The following is a 25,335-nucleotide window of genomic DNA, read 5'->3' on the forward strand; positions in this document are numbered from 1 at the left end:
TCCTTCCTTATACTTGCTTTAGGTTTATTTTGCTCTTCTCTTTCTACTTGTTGAAGGTGAAGGTTAGACCACAGATTTGAGAACTTTCTTCTTTTCTAAAATATGTAATAGTATCAGTTGCCCTCAAAGCACTGCTTTAATCCACCCAACGAATTTTGATATGTTGTGTTTTCATTGTCATTCAATTAAAAGTGTATCTTCATTTCTCTTGTGACTTTCTCTTTGACCAAGGATGATAACACAGAGTGTGTTTTTGTTTAATTTCCAAGTATTTGGAAAGATCTGATATCTTTCTATTATTGGTTTCTATTTTAATTCTGTGGCATTTAGACAACATGCTTTATAAGATTTCAATTTTTTTTAGATTTGTTGAGGTTTGTTATATGACCCAGAATATGATCTATCTTGGTAAACATCCCATGTGCACTTGAAAAGAATTTATATTCTGCTAGAGCTAAGCAGAATGTCCTATAAATGGCAGTAAAATCAAGTTTGTTGACAATGTTCAAGCCTTCTATATACTTGTTAACTTTTAACTTTTTCTATTGATTGAGAAAGAAATGCTAGAGTCTCCAACAGTAATTGTGAATTTGCCTTTTCCTCCTTTTATTGTTATACATATTTTTACTTCATGTATTTGAAGCACTTTTTAAGGAATTCTCTTGATTTTAAATACAAGGAAATTAAATTATCTTGATTTAAAGAGAGAAATTGAGGCTCTTTAGATAAATTAAATTGTATCAGGTTTATACAATTTGGTAGAGAGAGAATTTGAATCTGGGTCTGTCTGTTAAACCCACCCACTCATCCATCTATGTGATGTGGATTCAAGTACGGAGAAGACAAATATTAAACTGTTCCATTTCCTATTAATTCCTTTTATGGTCTCAAAGAGTTAATACTCTTTTCAAATATGTTCTCCTCAATGGGAGAAAATGGTTGCACAGAAGATAGTAACAAAACATGATAAATCATTTTTGATAAATCATTCAATAAATCATTTGGAAATTTCCGTTGCCTTAGACATTGTATGTAAGTTAAAAAAAAGAGAGAAGAGAACCAGTGATATTGAAGTCCAGAGTTCCCTGTCTATGTACCAATAACTCACACTGAGATAGATGAACACATATTCAAATTTTTGAAAGGAAGAATCGATGTACAACCACTGGCAGTTAACTGATGTAGTTTCCTTTAACAAAAGACAGCAAACTTTAACCTATAAAGCTTTTATAAGTTGTTCTCTGATATATTTAACCTGAACTGACTTAATTTCAGTATTATTATGTCTCTCAGGTAGTATTTGTTTCCATAATTTTTGTCTTAGTTTTGGCCAATGCCTTTCATTATGTATAAAAATTAGTTCATTTTGGTGGTTCTTGTAACCATGCACAAAAACCTGGGCAAATAATCCTTCCAAGAATTTTTGGCACAATGTAGAGTAACAGTTTGCTACTTAATAATTGTTTTATTAGAGAAATTGTTAGTTTAATTTATCTGAAAAATTATTGCATCTTTGCAAGTGCTTTACAATGATGAAAAAGCCTTCTGATGTCAAACAATCTATTCTTCAATTAGGAGAGAAAAATACTCACGGTTGAGCCCCAATTTCTCGTAGATGATAAAAAAGTTGGGGGAGATAAGTTTGAAGAAGAGTTTCAAACAGCAAACAGAGTGACACAATACCCTGGGTACAATAATAAATCACAAGAGAGATACATATTTTAGTTTTTAAAATGTAACTGTTGATAAATTATTCAAATGGAAGTGAGAAAGATTATCAACATAAATATTTTTTCAAAATAAGTATTTTTTATATTGTTTAAGAGTCAAAAACAGGAAATGCACTAATGATCTCCAACTTGTGTTTGAAGATATATTTTACCCCTCTTTATGGAAACATATTCTTACAGGATGCTAAAGAGCCTCCTTTTTAACACAATAGGTTCTCTGCATAACTTGGTATGTAATATTCAGAAAGTCTAAGGAAAACATCATTTTATAGAAAAGCTGCTACTTTGTAAGCCAAAGTATTATCACTTTGGCCCAGCAAAATTAGTTTTTTCTGGATGCATTCCAGTTTCCAGGTATTTCTCTGGTGCTATGGCCACATCCTCTGCCTTCTCCCTCCATATGTCCCATAAGGGAGAGCGTTTCCTGCTTTTTTTCCACTCTTTCTTTGAAATCCATCCACGGGGAAAGACTGACTGCTGACTGCTTGATATCTGCACCAGAAAGTTATCAAACAAGAATGTTTATTTCATGTGAAGATAATTTTTTAAATGAAATCTACTTTTATAAAGGGTATTATTTACAGAGTACAGGAGTAAGTGATTTAAGCAGATGGTTTCTCAAGTGTGTTTATTACTTGACGACTGAATAAAGTCTTTCTTGTGGCTCAGCATTCCTCAGGTTTGATCTTTGTAAGGAAATTTTAATCCTCTTTTTGAGTTTCTAAAGAAAAAGAAAAGGCTGTAATGGTTCCAAATATTCATTCTGGCTTCAAGTCAGAAAAGGAGACGACTGCCTGGAAGTCTTTATTCCACTGGACAAAGGGCAGAGACGGGGCTGGCCAAACCAGTGAGCTGAAAAAAGACACTCAGGGTCAGTGTGGAGATGGAGGAGGAATATCCAGAATTGCCCGGTGTCAAGCTTCCGTGCTCTGCACATGGAAGAAGCCACGGTGCGTACTGAGCATCCAGTTAAAAAAACTTAAACAAAAACAATTGAAGCATAAAATGGTACAGAATATGAGCATCAGAAATTTGATGCTAAGAATGAGGTTTTTACAATGAGAATTATTCATATATTTCTGATTATTCTAGATTAAATATTAATATAAGATACACACTAAATCAAGTTGTCTCAGAGAGAGTAACCCAAGGTAATTGGTGGTATTTCATTTATTCATCTGTGACATCCTGGATTTTTGTTATTTGCCAGTTTTCACTAGAATGAGAGCAAAACTGAAGATGGAGGAAGGTAGAATTGGAAAGCATAGGACTAAACTGGGGAGATAAAGGACAGCTACTTAGTTTAGCAGCAGTGACAGTGGTAAGTAGCTAGTCAGACATGAGCGACAGGGGAACAAAGGGTAGGGGCCCAGTCTAGAGACGGCCCAGAGAATACTCTATTGGTAGTTAGAGAATCCCTCCTGCATCCCCAGAGACAAAGGACAGGAGGGCCCTCATCCTAGCTGGCTACAGATGCCTGCGCAGAAGGTACTACCCAATTTGCCTACAATTTAAGCTTCGCTAAAATACTATGTGTATGCCTGGAAGTTCATGAATTTATTTATGACAGACTGAATTCTGGGTAAGCACATGTACACTGGGCAGAGTTATATAGAAGGCGGGCATCAATCAAAATGACCTCACTTGCCAATCACCTAAGAATATCTTTGTAACCACCCATCACGGCCCTAAATATAACGCAGACCTCTCCCACCCCTGATATTACAGCTCTCTATCTTCCCTGGCTGTAACCAAAACCCCCTCCACCTCCTCTACCCCAGGGTACATAACCTCATCTCCATGTGGTTAGCCAGTTTTAGGCTTGACCTGTCTTCTACTTCATAACATGCTTTTAACAAACGAATATTTCTCATATTCACTCAGTTGGAATTCATTTCTTCAGCAGGGAAAAGGACCTAGAGGTGAGAGTTACTGGAACTCCGATGGCTCCAACGGTAACAACAGAGTCTCCTCTTTGGAGAAGCTTGGTAGCCCTGACACATTCCAATTTAAAGTTTCTTCTGGAGAGTCAGTCTACTTACTTAGAAGTGGGCCCCAGAAGGCCCCAAAGTGGAAAACGTATAACTGAAATAAGATAAATATTGCTTTTACTTAGGCTCGTAGGGGGAAAAAAGATATGCTAAAGGACCAGCCCAAATAAAACAGATAAAAATGTTCAACTCCCAATATGCTTCTCCTTGACTTTTATATTGAGGCCAAAGGAGCTACCTATTGAATAAACAAAAAGAAAAAATCTAGTATGATAACTTATAATTAGCCAAATATACTAAAAAATAAGTGAAAAATAAATATTTGATTTTCACTAACAAAGAAGGGATGATGATGATAATCATAACAATAACAATAAAAATAGCAGCCACTTATTGATTGGACATCTGCCAGGAGCCAAGTACTACCCAGATGCCTTGCAGACTTCTCTATAGCCTCGCAGAAACCTATCATTAATCTCATTTCATAGATGAGGAAATCAGCGTCCAAAGAAGGTAGGCATCTTTGTCAAAGAGAATAACGCTGAGATTTCTATGTTTTTTCTTTTAACATATAAAAGATCATTTAAATACAATCAATAAAGGGCTTTTTTCTCTTTATTGCCAAAATATTTAAACATAAATTTCTTCTTCTCTTTCATTTTTTCTAATGAAACATGTTGCTTGACGTCACAAATTAAGATTTGCTGCTTTATAATTTAATTGAGTAGGAGACTTTTTCTTTAGAAAGAACAGGTTAGAGTCTGATTTGATCCAATTTTTTATAAACTTACAGAAGGATGAGAAGAGATGGAGTGAAGTCTGAAGAAAAAACGCACGTACATCTCACGGAATATCTGATACAGTTTGGACGGTTCATGGTATAGAAAACAAAGTGGTGCAACTGAAAGAATGAAAAAATTAGTTGATGATACTGCAGGACTACTAAGATTTAAACCTAAGTTCATAGACATGAAAAACAAGTCAATGTTTGATAGCAATAATATTCATTCACAGACAAGTTTAAATTAGAAAAAAGGTCTGAATTAATTTTTAAAAGACAAGTATGTTGAAAGAAATACAGTCACTAAAACTAATTAGAGTTCCTTGGGGATGATTTGTGATTATTCTAGTCTACCGGTTCTAAATAAGGGGTTACTGCTGAAGTTTTTGTGGATGCTTAACGTATTTTCCTAAAATAGTATATATAAACTCTTTATCAAACATTTTGCATCATCTATTTCCTTAGTGAACATTTTCCCCTCGGGTGTATAACCCTTAGCCTATTGAAATGACGAGAAATGTGAACAGGCAGGAGTTGACGTATTTTGTACTCTGAGCATTGTTAGCAGATCTAAACTGTCTCCCAAATCACTCAAGTATATCTTTTAAATACTACTTACTTGAAAAATTCTTGCAGTTGGAATTATTAAAATGAGATAAAAGGCTACTACCATTTTTATTATTAGAGGTAAAACTATCTATTCTTAACCTTTTTAGGTTTTCTATTTTAAATTCACATATTTATAAAAGATAAATAGGCTGAAAGGTCACAATAACATCACATATTCTGTTATGAAATTTTGGTTGTGCAAGAAAAGAAAGCAGGGAGCCCTACACTTCACGACCCCCCCAGACTAGTGGTATGCACTGCGATGACTGCGCTAAAGCATCTAGTCAGCTTGATCGACACCATTGAGGAGAACAAAGCGCAAAGTTCTAGATACTTTGAACCCTTTTCGTTGTATGCTAGTTTTAAAAGTTTTTTTTTTTATTTTTTATTATATCATTCACCACGACTGTCTGATGTTGGACACTGAGGGGCTTTTTACAACGAGAAGTATTAATTTATTGCTGATTCTTTTTATAAAAGTAAAACATTAAAGTGTTTCTGTTTAGCACAAAAGTTGGGCGGGGAGCAATAGCGGGGACAACAACCTTCAATAAGTTCATACGTAATGCAGGAAAATTTTAAATTAAGTGGTATTGAATAGAGCATTCTTTCTCTGCTAATCTTCGTTAAGGTTCTCGCATTCTTCATTTGATGATACAAGAGGCAAGAAAGGCACTGTTAAGAAGAAAGAATTTTCCTCTACCCTATAAAGGTTCTTTCGAGGGTCTAATAATCAAACCAGCATGAGACATATTAACAGGAGAAAATCAAATTTAATTTCATATATACAGGACCTTACATACATGAGAGAGAGTCAGAGACTCCGCATGCATGAGTGGTTCAGAGGCGGAAAGGTAAAATGAGCTAAGAAATGAGACCAGTGAAGCCCAAGGCTTCAGAGCGGCAGGGCATAATTCACAGGATGGTAAGGAGAGCACGTGTTCAGTAAATAGATGTTTACCCTGACATACAGATAGGTCATCAAATTTTTTTCTGGTAATAACTCTTATAGTCAAGGCCCCAATTTAAATTCTTTCGGGGAGAGATAAAAGTTTCTTTTGAGCCCACGGGGTCTCAATTGCCTTTAGCTCAAAATAATCGTCATGCCAAGTGGCATGTCTTGAGGAAGCCTGTTCTGAACCCCTTCGGCACTCAGGGCTCTCAAGCCTGCACATGTGTCTTCCACGTGTCTCTCAGGATGACCAGATGCTTCAGTGTAATTGTTGCTGTGCATACCACCAGTCTGGAGAAATCACGAACTCAAACTCCCTGTGGTCCCTCACTGCACATTCTTTCTGATCTATTTTTTTTTTTTTTTTCAGAAGACTTGTGAGAATTAGTTCAGGAATTTAAGCAACCTCACTTTACACCTATTTGAAATAAATATTAACGTGTATCTATAGTTTCCATTGGATTAGAAAATGGTATAGAACCATTTCATAGTATGTTCCAGTTCTAATTTGTCAAGCAATCACCATCTGAGCAATTATGATGACCCTTTAAATTTTTTCCCCCACTGGACATATAAACGAATACTAAACTCAGTGTTTAAAAATGTCCACATAAATTGTTAAGTGTGTGGGTGATGTGATATTAAGTGTGATCTTCAAGTTTAATTTTCTAAAGTAGAATACAATAGTAAATATTTTAGAGACCAACTTACCATACATTGAAAATCCATGAAAAGGGATTACACCTAAAAAAATAGAAAAAGTATTTCTTTTCAATTAGTATACCCATTGAATTATTAGGTAAATTTTAGAGGATTAAAACTGAAAATAGAAAGTTTTCCTATTTTTGTTTCAACTTTGCTCACGAGTGTCAGAACAATTTAGTGATGATAACTAACAAGGCAGGCTTTTTGATACCTTTAGAAAAGCAAACTAAAGGTTTTCAATATGTATCCAGATAACTTTCTATTGATGTTGAAAAATTAAAACTTTGGATATAAGTTACAGGGCAAAAACAGAATAAGGTAGATCACAGAGCCAAGTTTAAGAACTAATTATAATGATATCAGAAAGTCAATAAATTATGTCCGCCCTGAAACAACTTCATCCTGTATGTTAGAATCCAATCTGTTAAAAGATAAGCGAGCATTTTAAGGTCCTTTTGTATAGATGTATTCCTTTATAAACTTACCAAGAATTATATCATAGAATGTGGTTTAGAAAAAAAATTGGCAGGAATATGGTATAAATTCAGTATAATTTTTGGCAAGAATATTAAACAAGGAAATTAAACATCCATTTCAAAGAAATACTTGAAGCCTAACTTGGTGTGCTAAACATTTTGTCACATTATAAGTGAAAAATCAGAATTTGTTCAGTTTAGGCTCAAAACAGAAGTTCTGCAATATACACACACTGTGTATCTAGCATTGCACCGAATCAGGGTGCAAACACAGCACAGAAGAAAGCTGAGAAGTTTACTCTACTCTTTTGAAAAATAGTACAGAAATGCTTTATTCATCTGACATGTTCAGAAGAAAAAAACTCAGTGTTGGCAGGGCCTATAGAGGTCATCTAGAGTAAGTTCTAATAAATGATTGTTCAGTCTCTATTTAAAACACGTCCAACAATAGGGGATGCGTTAATTTCCAATGCAAGCAATTACAATTTTGAACAGGATTAATTTGGGAGGAATTATTTTTCATACTGAATCCAACTCTGCCTCCCTGTAACCTCACTTATTACTCCTAGTACTGACCGCAAAGGTTACACAGAACAAGTCTAACTCGTCGTCTCTGAAAACTTTCAAAATGTTTGAGGACACTGTTCTCTCCCCCCACCTCCATCACCTCCAGGTTTTTAATTCTTTTGTTTTGCTCTAAGACTTTATGAGTTTCTTTCTTTTTTAAAAAAATTATTTTTTGTTTAGAGAAGACTTAATGAGTTTCTTTCATGGCTCCTCAGGTAAAGTGGTCCTGAAGCGCTTCCTTACTCTCGTGTCCTCTGGACAAGCTGCCGTTCACCGCAGTCCTTAAAGCGAGGGGCTAAAACCTCTGAGCACAGCACACAGCTAAGACACGGTGCATCTGTGTAGTTGTTTGTGACCTAAGTAAATGATTACACATTCATATCTCCATTACATTCCTTATTCTATTCTTCTTTGGTGAACCATTCCAGTTTGAGATCCTTCTGGATTCTCATTATGTTATCTAATGTATTCCCTGCTTTTCCTGGTTCCACATTACTGAAAAATTTGATAAGTCCACTATCTACATCCTCATCTAAAGCATAATAAAAATGCCGAACAAGACAGAGTGAGGACAGGACTTCCGCACTGATAGTAGTTCATTCATCAGCACCGGATTGTCTAGTTACGAGCACAGACCGGGTGTCAGACACACTTGATTGGGCTCATCCAGCTCTGCCACTTAAGAACTTTGTGCCTTTGGGTAAGTTCCTTAACTTCTCTAAGCTTCAATTTCTTCATCTGTGAATCAGAGATAATGCTAGAACTTAATATAATATGATTAAATGAGATAATGACTCTAGCTTATCTATTAATAAATAAATAGCATGGGCCTTAATAAAAGTTAATTAACTTTTAATTAAGATGTTATCATTCACAAATCAGTTCATGTTTCTTTATTGTTTCCAGAAGTAATTTTTATCCAAAAGAGCATGAGGAGAATCCAGGACTGCTCTGAACGAGTGTGCCAGGGGCTGTCATGCAGCCTCACTGTGAGGTTTCACAGGTTTCTCAGGAGCTACCTCTTCCGTCTCCCCGGTCCACCTGAACAGGCCAGATTCGTGTTGTCCACCTCTGGCTGCAGCCTGTGTTGCTCATCAGCCTTTGTGCTCGTCTCTGTTTGATTACCCTCCCTCCCCGCTCTTCACGCGTTTGACACGCAGTTACAGAACTCCTTTCCTCCTCGGGTCGGAGCGGCTGCTGCTGATGTGAACTCCCTCATAGTCTGTTCTTCACCCCAAGTATCCTTCACATACATCATCTGTTTTCTCACTTCCCTTTAGGGAAGTGTTCAGAGAAAGATGTTTCTTCTTTTTCCTTTTCTTCTTTCCCCTTCCCCCCCAGAGCTACCGTCTTCACCCGTGCTCTTAATCCTATTTCCTTGACGTTCACGGCAGCTGACAAACTAGTCAGGTCTGTGACTTGTTTTTGTGTGGCTTGTGAGCTAAGAGTGGCTTTATATTTTTAAAGGATTATTTTAATAAACAACAAAGAAGAATATATGACAGAGACTGTGGCCAGCAAAATTTAAGAAATTTACCATCTGGCTCTTTACAGAAGAAGCCTGCCGACCTGTGCTCTGGAATCCTGCTCTGCCAACCCTCCTTCCCTCCCCCTTTATGCGCATTACTTAACAAATATGTCTTGAACCTTTATCTAGTATGTGCTAGACACGGTTCTAATAACTGGAACTTACTTTTTGCTAGGAACAGAAACATTATGATAAAATCAGTGAATACATGTCAGATGGCGGTAAGTGCTATGAAGAGAAATAATCGAGGGAAGAGGGATAGAAAGGAAGAGACCTTATTGAGGAAAGAGCCCCTGGAGCTATGGAGGTGAGAGGCAGTGGATGAGGGGGGCCTGGAAGCCCTGGGCTCCGCATGGTGATGGCCATAAACAGGGATAAGCTCTCTGAGGTCAGCTGGTCTTGAGGCGGAGAGTGGTGGCATCTGCTCCCCACCCCTACTAACGGAGGAGCAGGGGCCGGGGTGGTTCGGTCCTATGACAGTTCTCGTGTCTTCAGTCTCTCCTATTCCACTGCGCCCGTTCACCAAGGATGTGATAGCTTATTATAAATGCCCTCAACAGCAACAGCAACGATATTATTAAAAGTTCATTTTCTTCCCCGAATCCTACTTTCCCATTAAACAAATCTCCTATCTCTCTCCTTCCCTTGAAGCCAAGCTTAATTTTTTGAAAATTATCTAAATTAACTTTCTTTACTTCTTCATTATATATCCTCAACTCCTTAAAAGGTGGTTTCTACCCCTATGACCCTAACTTCTGGTTGCTAAATACGGGGATCTCCTCTCCGTGTAGCCTGGCCCCACAGCAACTGAGGTTCCTTCTCAAACTTGAGCCTAGCAGGCACTGATGACACTATGCAGACCAGGCTTCCTCAGAAACTTCTGCTGCTCAGTTCTTGGTTTTTGTTGTGTTGTGTTTTTGGCTAGTTCTCTCTTCAGCCCACTCTTTATGGCTACTTCCCTAGATTCTGTCACACTTGTTTTCTCTCTCTTTTCACCAGTATCTCATTATTAACCCGTAATTCAAACTGTAAAAGCCCAGTATTCTGCGCCTCCTGGATTTTCTATTTCTAGTCTTCAGGGAAGAAAGCTTTGAGTCGTCTTTGCTTTTTAGTTCTCCTTCAGCCCTTACACCTAAATGTGACCGTGTTCCTTTCCTGTCCCTTTAGGACAAAGGGTACCTAACTCTTCTGGATTAGGCCACATCTAACATCAGCAGCTTCATTTCTCTTCCCTAACCCATAAGCACAGCTCTAATCCTGCCAAAGCGATTGCCACCCCTCCCTTGGCCTCTGGGGCTTGGGACAAGGGCTGTAGGGCACACTCTCTCCCACCTCCAACCCTGCCCCAGCCCCAGCCCTTCAAGATTTTAAACAACACTCCTCCTAGAAAGATCTGCCTGTCAGCCCCCTACTCTTTACCCCCAATCAATTCATTAATCAGTACTTTTATCAGCTGACTAATTGAGATACCCTTTCTCCTCTAGGCACATAGACGTTCCTGCACGATTTTGGCTGTACCACTTTCTACCTGTGAACACTTATGCCAGTTCATTAACCTGCTCTCTCTAAGAGTTCTGCTCTTAGACCTAGGGGGGGGAAGGGGAGTGAGGCTTGGAGTGAAGGCCCTGCTCTGACTGTACCCCTCACCCAGAGTCCATATCCCTCCTTTCAGACCACAACCCAGGTACCCAAGACTCTGAGCTTCCCAGCCCAAAGGCCCCCTGCCAGATTCTAGGGTCTGCGTAGCCTCTCCAGGGCAGCCACCCTCCTGATGGAGAGGCGGTGAAAGGGTGGAAGGTGTGAACAGAGCTTGGACCCCAGGCTAGGAGGTCCACATACATGAAGCCTGTCCAGGTGTTGGGTGGAACCATGTATGAGAAGCGGGGATACCACAGGCTAGGGACTGCTGAGGAGTCTGAATTCTGAATTTGAAGCTAGCCTTGCAGATTGTTATAAAAGTATATTTGTCAAGACAAGAAAACAGAGCAGACTTTATCAGTTTACTAGTCTGATTTATAGCTTTTATATATCTAGACTTAAGACAGATGGGTCCCGATTTATACTCCTGCCCTGAGCCATACAGAGTTCAGGAACAGACCTGCCTTCACCTGTAAAATGGGGCTAATACCAATGAGGCTGGGAGCATTAAGTAAGGTGATACATGTAATGTGCCTAGCACAACACTTGATACAAAGTCAGTACTTAAAAACTGATGTGTTCCTTCTCGAATCATAGTGTACTGGAATCATTTTGTTTTTCTTTCTCCCAAAAGAATAAACCCCTTGAGTACAGAAACTATGCCTTATTTATCTCTATCCCCAGAGATAAGCATAATACCCAGAATATAATAGGTACTTATAAAATGTTTGTGGAATGAATATATGAAACCTTACAGAATCTACCTCTACCATTTCCCAACCATTCATTCTCTTCTTACTGCCACAGCCTGAATTCAGGCTCCGATGAACTCTTACCTATGGTCCTGCTAGAGTCTTCTAATAGAGATCCCTTCCTCCAAACTCTCAGCCCTCCAACCAACTTTTGTAACAGTTCAGGATATCTTCCAAAAATGTTGAAGAGACCATAGAAAAGACCGCTACATTACATCCACTGAGGATTTCCAGTGACCATTCATCCATCTGCCAAATATCTGCTGAGCTCCTATTTATCCAATTGTCCAATGTTTAAAAACCTACTCTGGAAATATTAAAATGAATATATTTCCTCTGTGTTTATGGAACTCACATTCTAGCCTTGTGATATAGGCCAAGTGTCTACAGAGTCAAATTCAAAACCTTTGATCTGGTCTTAACCATTCATGATGGCAACCCATTCATAAGATACATCTGTCCCCCCACCCCTTTATTGGCATACAATATTGTATTAGTTTCAGGCATAGACCAAAATAATTTGAAATTTTTATACATTGTGAAATGATTGCCACAGTAAGTCTAGTTACCCTCTGACACCATAGAAAATTATACAATATTATTGACTATAGTCCCCATACTGCACATCACATCCCTATGACTTATTTTATAACTAGAAGTTAGTACCTCTTGATCCCCTTCACCCATTTTGCCCACCCCATCTGCCTCCCTTTTGTCACGCCGTCCTGACTTGATACCCACTGTGGTGCAGCTACGCTAGCTTATTTATCATCACCAGAAGTCACCATGCACTCTCCTATTCTCGTAGCTTTGAACTTGATAATTCTGTATCCTAAAATGCTTTTTTGTTTTCTACTCAGCCTATCAAAATCTTACAAAGGTCAGGTACAATTGCAGAGAAACATATCCTGATCTCTTAATCTTAATCAAATGCTTAATTTAATTGGTACTTTGTTCATATTTCCATCACTATAATTTCATTATATTTTGTGTTATCATTGCCTGTTTAACAGACTGCTCCAGAGGACAGGAAGCATGTCCTATCCATCTTTGTATGCATTTCATGATGTCATGAACAAAGTTGATGATGAATACACATTTGCTGAATAAATGGATGGGTGGATGGATGAATAAATGATGAATAGAGAATCAGCGAGAGAAGTATTGGGATCTAGTCAGGAGATCAGGGTTCCATGGTGGGCTTACCACAAACCAGCTGGTTAACCTCAGGAAAGTCATCGAGGTTCAGCAACTGCTTGTCCTGAAAAGGGACTAAAATTGTCTCTGAAATTCATCTAACTCTATAATTTGATATTTAACAATTGTGTCTAGAATAAATGTAGAAGAAATTGTAAGATCTGAAGAAAAGTGGACATATGAAAATCTTCCAATAGTAAGATTCTCAACCAACATAAGGGTCTTTTGCTTTCTAGAAACTGAAAAAAAATTCATAACCAGATTAGCTTCATATTAAAAGTCAGTATTCCTAATGACACTAGCATCACCAACTCTAGTTCCATGGAGCACATAGAAGGAAGGCTCCGAATCTGTATTTCTCCTTCAAAGTCTCTCTCTCTCTCTCACTAAATCTCTAACTATGAACACCCATCTTTTTCAACCTTCCTTCTCTGCTGCCTCATTTTATTTTCTTTAATGATTACAAACTTTTAACAAACAATTTAAAAATCTGTCTTTTCTAACTTTCTACAATACTCATGTTGACATGTGAAAAAAAAAACAAGAGAAGGAAAATAGGTTAATACTTAGAAGGCATATTTTGATGCCTTACAGAAATATACATATATATTATATCTTTCTAAAATATTAATTCTCAAAGCAGATTGCTATTATATAAAACCCCTATATTCTTACTGCGAAAACACTTTTTCCTTCCGCTATGAAGCTACTGCAGAAACATTTGTACAAGCAGGTTAAGGTAGTCAGAAATGAAGACCTTACTATTATATTTTCATCTTCTACAAATATTTATTAAGGCTCTGCCAAGTGTAGGAACACCTTTGTCAGGACAAGGCACTTTTAATTAGGAAGCTTACAGTGAATGAATTAGTGAACAGTCAAGCAACAGAAAGGGATGCATGCATTAAGGTGATTCATGGTTAACCACACTTACATTATATCTCCAAGTTCTGAAATCTATAACTGTTCTATAGGCAGCTAGGTTATAAGCTATATGAGGCAAAGGCCGTAATTCATACTGTGCATTATCTTCAGCATCCAGCACTAGCATTCTACAAGTAAGATGCTCAATATATGTGGTTAATGATGGAAATTTGAGCAATTATATACATATTTATAAAATCAAGGCTTATAAATAAAATATTAAAGTATAAGATTCATTTATGAATGAGTAATTAACATATAGGACAGAAGGTGCTCAATAACCTGGTGTTGAATTATAAATGGCCAACGAAGTCATACAGACAAGAATTCAAATTCTGTGTGACACTCTGAGTTCTATTTTCATTTCTGAAAATGGCAATAAATAAGACCCAACTTGATTGAGTTGTACCAAATACCAATGAGTTAATGCATTTAAAGTGCAGCAGCGTAGTACTTAGTACGCAGCAGTTGTTCAATAACCGTAGCTATTTTATGCTCTCAGAGAGAGGGTACCACATTTCAGTATCAGCTTAAATCTAAGGAAATTTTTTTTGTCAGTATTAAATAAGGATTCACTTCAGCTTAATCAAGATTAGCCAGGGCTTACAACCCCCCAAAAGGGTACACAGTCCACTCTGTTGAAGGACAAGTCAGATTCTGGCAAACAAAAGTAGAAGGCATAAGAAGCACTGAGGAATCCATTAACGCTGTAGGGCACATACCACCTAGAGCATTTCTTTGATCTCAGAGGCTGTTATGTTCTTGGGCAGTTTTTCAAAATCTTTTCTTTGGCTCTAATCACTTCAGTCTTTCAAGGGTTGAGTTTCATTCGCCTGGCCATCATCCAAGAGTGTGTTACTTCTAACAGCTATCAGGATGCTTGCGACACCATCTCCCATCTGGCCTTAGAGTTCTACAGGTCTGCTATGAGTAATTAAGAAACAAGCCTTCCTTTATTGATATGAAGACTGTCTAAAATACTAATTGCCTACTCTGTTCAATAGGAATAACTCTATAATGATTTAGTGTGCCTTCGACATAGCTCAGAATGGTAAATATTGGCAACAAAAATAAATCTTGAACTAGATGAGATATAAATAGTAAATATGACTCAGAAAATATCCCCAATATTAACATGCTTTCCACTTACTAAATATTTCCCCTTCATTTCCTCACCGTCTCTATTAATACTTAGCATTTATAGTTGTACCATAACACTCACATCTGATTCACTTTAATATCACTCTAGTTGAAAGCAAATTTTTACTCTCTTTCATTTGAGATTACTTAGTACTATTTATTTAATTCGTTTGTTGAAATAATCACTTCCTCTGTTTATTCTCATTCCACATGTAGCCTACAGGTCAGGAAGAGTAGGGATTAGGACAATGGTTAAATTGTTTTCTACCTATTTCCATTATCTTTCTGAATTAAAACTTTAGAATGTGACTTTGTAACTTTATTTTAGCAGCTAAAATTTTGCAAAACACCAGAACATATTAATATTTAAATATCAATCTAAAACTCATACTTTAATAAAATTTTAATTAGGTTTTTAATTCATGTCTAAAGTTACACATCAAATGAATTTTGGATTATAAAATGTTTTAAATTTATTTAATTAATATCGATGACAAGGTACATTGCTATTTATCAACTTGATGCTTACAAGTAGATTTAAAATGACCTACTTTCATTATTTCTTCCAAGAGCCTTTCCCAATCCTTGCTGCACTAGGGTGTTTAGCAGCATTCATGAAATACCAGCAGTACCCATCTCCCCACCCCACCCTACCCCACCCACCCCCAGCGGTGATAATCAAAGCATCTTTGGCATTGCCAAATGCTTTCTGGGGGTTGAAGGGCTGGGGTGGAACTGTCCCTGGTTGAGAACCAATGCTCGAGAGCCCTAATTTTCCTCTACCTAATGTTCACTGACAATTAATTATTTTCTCTTATAGGATACAAATGCATCTTTTATAGGATACATAATTAGCAAATTATGATGTTTAAGTCTCAGTCAGAAAAAAAGTCTTGTCTCCTTGCTTCTATTCTTGCTCCTCTGTATTCTTCTATATTAATTCCCTCATTCATTCCCTCATTCATTTAACAATGTTTACTGACCAGCGACTGTACGCCATACATGATTCTAGGTGCTAGGTATGCTGCTCATCAAAACTATTAAAGTCATTGTTCCCTTAGAGCTTACATGACCACCTTAACTAAACATCTGTGTCCTCCCCCACCCCCCTATTTATAATCAAGTTGTTCCCTTTCATTGTTCACTTTATCACTCTCTGAAATTATTTTCATTAGCTATTTATTTACTCGTTCATTGTTATGTCTCCCTCACTAAAATGTCAGCTCCTTAGCAGCAGGCACTTCTACTGTGGCTCGCCCACCCACAAGAGGGAGCCAGAGCAGGGCTAAATAAGAATTTATTAAATGAATAAACAAAGACAAGTTGTACATGTTGAACAAAGAATAAAAACAAGAAAAGCTAATAAAATTCTATGGGAGTCTCCTTTGGATCAAAAATTTTGCTCATCAGCTGTTTAATGGATCTACTAGAGAAAATCTGTCCGCTGACAAGGCCTCAGACTAGGCGAGAAGGTCACCTCTGATACCACTATGGCCTGTCGTTTCCGCTGGCAGAGAGGGGCTCACAGGTGGGCGGGTAAGCCGGCAACCTCTGCCCCCTCGTCGGGGACAGAGTGTGTCGGTGAGCTGCACGCAAACCCCTGTGCGGGCCTGAGTCCAGCTTGGTAGTGCTGGTGGTAGAGGTATCCCTGAGATTTCAAAGTAACCCTATCTGTGGCCGTGGTTGAAAATCTTGGGTGGGTAATATAAAAATGTCGCCTTGAGTGAAAAATAAAAAGACAGCAGACCAACAGGTCTTTGTCTCATCTTGTTCTGCAGCTTCGGACTTATTGCCCAAAGAAGCGAGTCCTCCCTGATTCTGGTAAGGTTCCAAAATAACTGGAAGGAAGAAATGTTTCTGAAAATTAAGTTTATGAACCAGTGTGGATTTACTCTATTAACATGAACTATTTTTATTCTCGATGAAAATCTTTCTAGAACCTATTATATATAATCCTTTACTTTTCCAATATGTTAAGCACTTTCTTTTCTTTTAAAAGACACTATAGCGAACTCAGTAACATTTTCTGAGGCAGTAGGGCCTGGTGATTAAGAATATTGCTTCTGATGTCAAAGGGCTTGGGTTTAGAGCCTGGCTTTGCCACTCACCAACTGGGCAAGTTAACACCCTGCCTCGGCATCTTTATCTATAAACAGGGAAAATATTAGTACCTGCCTCGAAAGGTTCTTGTAAGGATCAAATGAATTGATACATGTAATGTACTTAGAACATTGCATGGTACACAGTATTGCTTGGAAAATGTTAACTGCTGCTGTTGAAACTACTATTACTATTATTATTATAGCGATATTTTTTCTTGGTGCCTTATGTTCATAAAAGTCTTAAATTATTATAATATGTTACAACCCAGCGATAGCTTTTTAAAGACATGGGGTTACTAGCTTTTACATAAAATAGCCCTGGACTGACTTGATGGAGTGCTCTTGTATGCCATTTTATAGTTTTTCTATTTTTCTTTGTAGGTCTTCTACTGTTTGTCATTTTCTTATCTCTATCAGCCTCTTTCCATGCTTCTAGTTTTACAGAGGGAATAAGAACTAATAAACCAAGTTTGCTAGACATGTGCATTAGTAAAAGCTAGCATGTGTTTTAAATTAAAGTGGAAAAGCTCCCCTGTGAATAGAGAGAAGGAACTTGACTCCACAGACATCTCTTCTGGCTCATCAAAGCTATTTTATTTTTTCTTATTTCCTGACTCATAGATAATATAAAAAGTGATCTGAAAATTAAATTAGTTTTGTAAGGTGATAGATATAACTAAGGTTATATGTAAATGTTAAAATTAAAAAGTTTCTAAGTAGTTCAAATAAATACTCCTTAAACTCTCACTATAGGTAGATACTGGGGGAACAAAAACGAATGATATGGTCCAGAAACTTGCAATCTGGAGGGGGAAATAAAGCAAAAACAATGTTAAGGGAATACACTAAAAGATACCAAAGACTTTCATACTGGGCACTGTGAGAGTCCAGAGAAAGGGCCCTTAAGGAACCTGGGGAAGCAGGCAAAGCTTCCTGCTTCCGGCAGTGCCGAAGTGAGCCCTGACGGCCAGCTGAGGAAAGGGCGCATGGGCTATTCGAAGCATGAAAACGGAGAGGTAACGAGGTAGGAAGCAGCATAACGCTCTAGTGAGAATAAGTAGGGCCGTGTGTGTGTGTGTGTGTGTGTGTGCGCGCGTGCATGTGCGTGCGTGCAATTAACAGTTTGATGTGATTTAAAAATAAAAGTGAGATGGGAAATGGTGAAACCTCAGTGAAGCCAGGAGTGAGGCTGAATAGAGGCCAGAGTCAAGAGATGTCCTCATGTGCTGTGCCGAAAGGCTTGGCCATTACTTGTAAAGATGGGGGCCAATAAGAAAGCTTTAAGAAGAAAAACGATCATTTTCATATTTTCCCTTTAAATTCATCACTCAGACAGCATTTCGAAAGACAGAGCAAAAGTAGAAAAGACTAGAAGAGGAGAGACCAGTTAGGTGTCTGTTGCAATGAACAAGGTAGAGATAGTAAAGCCTTAATGAGGACAAGGCAGCAGGTATGGTGAGGAATAGAGAGGTCCTGCCCGTATTTTGAAGATAAAATTGGACGGTTCTGGCGCATTCTTAGATGAGGGTGGTCTAAGACTGAGAGGAGTCAAGGACGTGCCAGGTTTTAGACCTCGAATCACTGGTTAGATGAGAGTGTAATTAACTGAGAGAGAAATAGCACAGTTTTTTGTTTTGTTTTGAAATTTAATTTTGTTTTTGTTTTTCTCTTTTGACTAGTGGACATAAGAAGATGAATTAATGAGTTCAGGTTGAGACATGTTAAGTTTGAGTTGATTATTATAGAGGTCAGAATCGAAGATGTAAATTTTAGATTAAATAATAAAGAGAGTCGAGAGTGAAGCTAAAAAGTCCCAGGAAAATGTGTGGAAAGAAGAGCAGCAGAGCCAGGAGGATGGCCTGCGAGAGAACCTGGGATGCCACGCTGGCAGGGGCAAGGAGGGGAGAGCGCCCTGAAAGTCCACTATGAGTTTTAGATGGAGTGGTCAACAAAGAAGCTAAACACACTTGTTACGGCTGCATTTTTTGAGCACTCATGACACACTACACACTGTGCTGTTTTATGCATTGTATCCCACTTAATCTATTATCTATATGCTATAGATCAGCAGTTCCTAACCTTTTTGCTCACTTCACACCAGGTACTGTGCTGTTTTATACACTGTATCTCGTTTAATCTATTATCCATATGCTATAGATGACAAATCTGAAGTTCAGCAAAGTCATATAACTTACCCAAGGTCATAGGGTGAGCTGGCAGAACTGGGATCTGAACCCAGGACTGCTGGATTACAAAGCCCATGTTCTTACTCTGCTGGAGTAAAAGAACTTCTTCAGGATGCAACTTAATATTATCTAAGGACTGCTATACATTGCTTCCCAAGAAGCGCATCTTAAAAGTATCTAATAATCTCAAAGGAATATTCAATATTTAATAAGCTCATTATACATCTGATCACTTTGCATAATGAAAATAGATTACTTCGGTGATATATTTCTTCATCATCTTTTTATTTCATAAATACTACAGTTGTCAAATTATTAGAACAACAAATTGTAACAGAAGGCAATCTACTCATTAGAGCACTGCTCTAAAAAGGCCAAAAGGAAGCTCCTGGGTGGACCAGAAAACTAAGTGCCCTGGACTTGGACACATGTCTACTTAGTGTTCTCACAAATATTACTATTGATCTCAAGGAAAACCAGAGAGGATACGCACAGTTTAGCACAAGCCTACCACAAACATCAAAAAGTTCATTAAAATCGGTATTCTACGGAAGGTTTATTTTAGACAATAAATTATTACACATTTAAAGATAGAGAATAAGTCATTCCTATTATAAAAGTTGTAATTTTCCTATTTCCCACTAGAGGAAGCAATAGCATTACTCTTACCATTTGGTGGATAAAAGACAGCATATTCTTCTATTCCTAGTTTTCCTATAAGAGAAAGCCATAGAGGGTTTCAGCATGATTAAATAAAAGAAACAAAATTTTAAAAATTAACTAATTCTGTGAAGGTACTGATAATGAAATTTTAAAAACGACAATAGTAAAATCTCATTTTACCTTATGCTATGGAATTAATTTGAAAATATGCACACATTTTTCCGATATTAAATTCTTCCATCAATTAAAGTCAATAATATAAGCTAAAGGACAAAGTAAGTGACATAAAGTAATTTTAAAAACCAAATGCTTTCAAGCTTTTTAAGCACCTAAGAGAAGCATCTATTTATAAGCAAAGAATTGTATTGCAAATTATAAGCAATTCTAATATATTCACTAAAGAAAGTCCTAAGCGTTGCAATGCCGCATTAGTTTACGTTTTTATAGAATGTGCTGAAAAGTTAAAAATTAAACGTCTTTAAGTATATGGTGGTAATATTTTCAAAATCTCAAAACAGTTCATAATGTTCAAGATTGAGACTAAATATTTAAAATCAGAATTCTCTCAGAAAATTAAAGTATATTCATCACATTAAAATGTTTAAAAGAGTTTAAAAAATAGCTTTTCCTCAAAACTTTTAACATTCTGAGTTTTTTCCCACTTTCCTGAATATCTTTAGGTAAGTTTTATCTTGATAGTTTTTCTAACACCTTTGAGTCTATTGAAAATTCACATGCAATCTTGAGCTTTAAGGTAATATTTTTCATTAAAAAAATAATTTTTTTGTTGTTGTTCTCATTGGGGGTGGTGGCAGAGAGGAAATGAAGAATAAGAACCATGACCAGTTTAGGTTAAGGTGGAGACAACAGGGCTGATTTTGTGTGCAAGGAGAGAATTAAATAATGAAAAATAGATTACAGACAGACGATATAGATAGATGATAGATAGATAGATAGATAGATAGATAGATAGATAGATAGATAGATAGATAGATGGATGGATAGATACATAGATACATAGATACATAGATTATAGAGAGTACCTGGTGGTGTGTACTTGATACTGGGCTAGATGCCACGAGGCAAACAGAAAAATATAGAGAGTACCTGGTAGTGTGTACTCGATACTGGGCTAGATGCCACGAGGCAAACAGAAAAAGACTAGGTAGGTCTCTCAACTCTGTGGTTTATAATCCAGACTAAAAAACATGAAACATTTAGGAAATGTTTGCTAAATTTTCTGGCACAGGCTTTAAGTATTTTTGAGGTTTAAAGGAGTGAGAAATTGATAATGGATTGATGGACTTGGTGAGATACAGACTAGTTCTTCAAGGACTTATAATTTGTGGGGAGAAGTAGAAATCCTTCCATATTGGAGTACACATGGAGGCTAGATTTTGGGAAATGTGGAATAATCAAGAAAGCAAAGTTAACTAGGTTAAGACAGGAGCAACTGATGGAAACCTTAAAACCTTGGCTGAGTTTAGAGGTGATTCCATTAGACAATTAAGTTGTATAATCAGGTTTTTTGTAGATGATGTTAAAGAAACAAATAAGCAAACAAAAGGCTTCTGTAAGTTCAATTCAGAGAGAGCCCCTAAGTTGGGGAACTTGATCCCAGCACAAAGTGATATGGGCTTGTCCTAGGTAGGGCAGGGGTTGGAGCACTCAGACAGAGTCAGACTTAGGACACACAGGAGAAATCATTTCTTTATGGGAACAGCAGAGGGACCAGACACAATAGTTTTAGTGCTGGGTGTTCACCACTAATAAAAAGGATAAGCTGGGAAAGGGTCCCAGGTGAAATTAGTTCAGTTGTCAGGATATTGAAATAGTGCTATCTTGTAGGCACTATTAGTGATAGAGAAGAAAGCACTGAAAAGCACTAAAAAGCAATTAGAGCTCTATTAGCATGTAAATTGTATCAGTTTTAAGTGTTGTAGAACATTTTGGGAGAAGGAATACAGAAGGTTAAAAAATGTAGAAAAAGAAAATTTATGAGGTGAACTCATAGAAGGAAAAACAAAAGTCAATAGATATGACATAAACAGCAACAGAGAGAGCAAACAGAGAAGATAAAGACTAAAAGCTGCTGCTGGGAACCCCTGCCATGTGATCCGGGGTGAGGCGGATGGGCACGGATTTATGTGGGAGTAAAAGGACAGTGATAATCATCTGAGAGAAACCTTATTTAATAATTTACAACAAAAAAATTGACAACACCAATCTATGCTATTAAACAGTCTTGGTCCAATAATATACATGTTAAAGATTACTTTCTTTATGTTACTAAAATTTTACCTCTTATGTATGATTTCGGTGGTGAAGCACTGTTGTACGCAAAGTGACCCAACACAGATGTATCCCGGGAAAAACAAAGTAAAACCTGGGTGGAACATTGGGGAAAAAAACAAAAACTTAAGCACTGTTTAATGGATTGCTATTTCCTGCTTGGGAGGTGTTGAGGTAGAATCTTTCATGTTCAGTACAGTGCCTGGCAATGGGAAGGATGCCCTCTATTGGTACACCTGTGGTGTTACAGTGATGCCTCGTGTGATGGTCAAAGTTCATCCAAAGATTTCTTACTGTTACCCACTTAAACAACAGCAGAACATGCAAGTTGCTAACTACCAGATGATTCTTTTATTTCATTGTGTAGCTGGAAAGGAGAAATATCTGGGAAAATTTTAACAGATGAGAAATATATGGGGAGACCTAGAAAACTACAGTGGCATAGAGCAATTTGGGAAGTGCAGGATTCTGGAACTAGACTCATTGCTGGGATGCAGCAGCAGGCAACTGGGCATGTCAGGGCGGGAGGGAAGGCAACTCATGTTATTAGAAGGGATGGCAGCAGAAGCAGAACAAGTGGCAGCCCAGTACAGGTTAGAACCTGGTTGTCCTGATCAGCAGCAGGTAGAGTGTGGCAACTCTATCTGAAGGTGAAAATAGGTAGGGTAGAAAATCAGAATCAAGGATGTGCATTAGGAGGAACTGGACTGTTGACACTAGCTGGAATTTTGAGGTAAAAGGCCAATCCCCAGGATGGCAACTAGTGACAGGAAATCCGGGGCCTGGTATTAGAAGAGTTGGGATTCAAAATGTGTTGCTAAGAAAAGAATTTGGGAATCACTGGAAAAGGCAGAAGCCCAGTTAACAGAATAGGGATACAAAGTCAGGGCTGGACTAGCAGCACAGTGAATGGAAAGAGAAACTGCTGGTCCAAGACACAAGAAAGGCCAGATTTAGAAAAAGGGTAGATATGGAGATGGGCATCAGTCAAGCCCAAGGGTGAAATGTGTACCAACCATTGCCACTGATTTATTTTTATTATATTTTAAAATACTATACAAGCAATACATGTTTATGATAACATTAGATACATAGGTCACCGAAATAGGAGGAAAAATACCCATAATCTCACCAGTGTTAATATTTTTATGTATATCCTTTCAGACTAGCCTAATACACACATAATTTTTTTAAACAAGATTACACATATTGTTTTGTAATCTATGTCTCTCAATATTATAAAATAAATATTTCCTACCTACATTTTTAATGTTGCAGAATATTCTACTGTATAGATGAATAATAGTTTATTTAACCTGTCTTTTTTTGTTGATCATTTAATTATTTCCACTTTTCTCAAACTATAAACAATGTTGCAGTGAACTTCCTTATAGCTAAATATTTACATACATCTTTACTTAAATTTCTAAAACTGTACTAGATGTCTTGTTAAACTATGAGCATTTTAAATATACTATTTAGAAACTCCTCCCTATATTTTATATACTTTGGACAATAAATTAACCTGTAGGTTGTCATTAAGTACTGGAACCCAAAAATGGTACTCACACTATCCAATTTACTTCCATGAAATAAGGTGCATCTTCTGTCTGAACACATTTTAAAACTCTAACATAATTTAAGACTTACAACACCACTAAGTATTTTTAAGAATTTCATGCAAGATAAACCTAAACTTTGGAAATGATAAAAGGTTGACTTATTACTCAAAACATTATTTCTATAAAATTCAGTGTTGTTGTCTATAAAATTTAGGTAACAACTACCACGAGTCTCTCAGGAGCAGGGTCTGTGTATCCTTGCAACATAGGCCCAGATTTTCCTTAAAGAGGGATTGCTGTAGTTTTTCTCATCTATATATGGACACAGCAATGCCACGTGCCATCTAATTTTGTAGTCTAGTCACAAAATCCACTAAATGGGTTGGACTCAGAGCATAGCCAGAAACATTAAATTCACTCCATTATCACCAACAATTATACCATAGAGCACTTGTGTTGCTAGGCAGCTCTGCCAAAGGAAAGCCTGTAATTAATGATAAAAAGAGCTTTCTTCTGTCTTATCTCTCTCGCTCTCTCTCTCTCTCTCTCTCTCTCTCTCTTTCTCACACACACACATACACGCACACACACACACAAATAAATTTTCCCTAGAGAAAAATCAGAACTCGATTTCTGATAAAATATTTTCAGTGTATACAATTACATATTTAATTTTCCCCAGAGAAAAATCAGAACTCGATTTGATAAAATATTTTCAGTGTATACAATTACATATTTTTCTGATAATAAAATATTGTTTTCAATGCATACAACTACATATTTTTATTACTTAAAATGAACTTTTTTCTAATTTAGATAAACCATTAAAAGGTATGATCATGGAAAGTGTTTTCTTAGTAATTATCCACAAGAGGAAAATTTAGTTCTACATAATTCTCAAAGACAGAACTTAGGTATTGTAAGTATCCTTTCATGTATGTTATAGGGATAAAGATCCATATTAAAGCTTATTTAGTGTCATTTCCAAAGTACTAAAAGCAGCAGACGACAGCAGAGATCTATGACTGAAAAAACTATATGAAATCTAAAATTAATACAAGAATAAAATATTGATGAAATGGAAAATAAAGGTTAAAGCACACTCCTATAGTACTTACTGTCTGTGACAATTTAATATCCAATGCTTTATACAAATACTTTAAAATAATTTCAAAACATTTTTAATGTTCATGTCCTGTCTTCCTGGTATCATGTCCTGGTATCATTTACATATAATATAAGGTTCGACAAATATTTACTGATGATCATTCTGCTTTTTCTCATCATTTGTAAATAATTCCATTTTTCAGACTCAGTCACTTTTAAGTTTTCGAAGTTAGTGTGGGACAGGCAAAAATGAATATACCCTCAACAGTTAATTCTGGCACTATTTGGAGAAGATGTTACTGCTCTCATTTACAATGATATCATTACTGACTGTTAATCAAATGAGGCAGATTTGTTACCTGGAGAGTCCCTTTTACCACCACCAAAAAGCCTTTGTAATTATAACTTAAAACTGACAACCCTTTCTCCAGTC

The 25,335-nt window shown here is 37.0% G+C and overlaps 1 protein-coding gene across 9 annotated transcripts in view; it reads right to left on the minus strand.

The window, feature by feature from the left end:
* The window catches only part of TBC1D19 (TBC1 domain family member 19), a 107,223-nt gene that overhangs the window by 14,684 nt on the left and 67,204 nt on the right, over positions 1-25,335 (minus strand). For all 9 annotated transcript variants that reach the window (XM_025051782.1, XM_025051783.1, XM_006918947.3 and 6 more), the window contains 5 exons: positions 22,243-22,327; positions 19,948-19,992; positions 6,775-6,807; positions 4,513-4,622; positions 1,593-1,684 (listed from right to left, as the gene is read on the minus strand). In XM_025051782.1, coding sequence (XP_024907550.1) covers positions 1,593-1,684; positions 4,513-4,622; positions 6,775-6,807; positions 19,948-19,992; positions 22,243-22,327 — 365 coding nt within the window. The remainder of the gene's footprint in view (positions 1-1,592; positions 1,685-4,512; positions 4,623-6,774; positions 6,808-19,947; positions 19,993-22,242; positions 22,328-25,335) is intronic.

This window comes from Pteropus alecto, unplaced genomic scaffold (assembly GCF_000325575.1).
Source record: "Pteropus alecto unplaced genomic scaffold, ASM32557v1 scaffold5, whole genome shotgun sequence".
Classification (NCBI taxonomy): domain Eukaryota; kingdom Metazoa; phylum Chordata; class Mammalia; order Chiroptera; family Pteropodidae; genus Pteropus; species Pteropus alecto.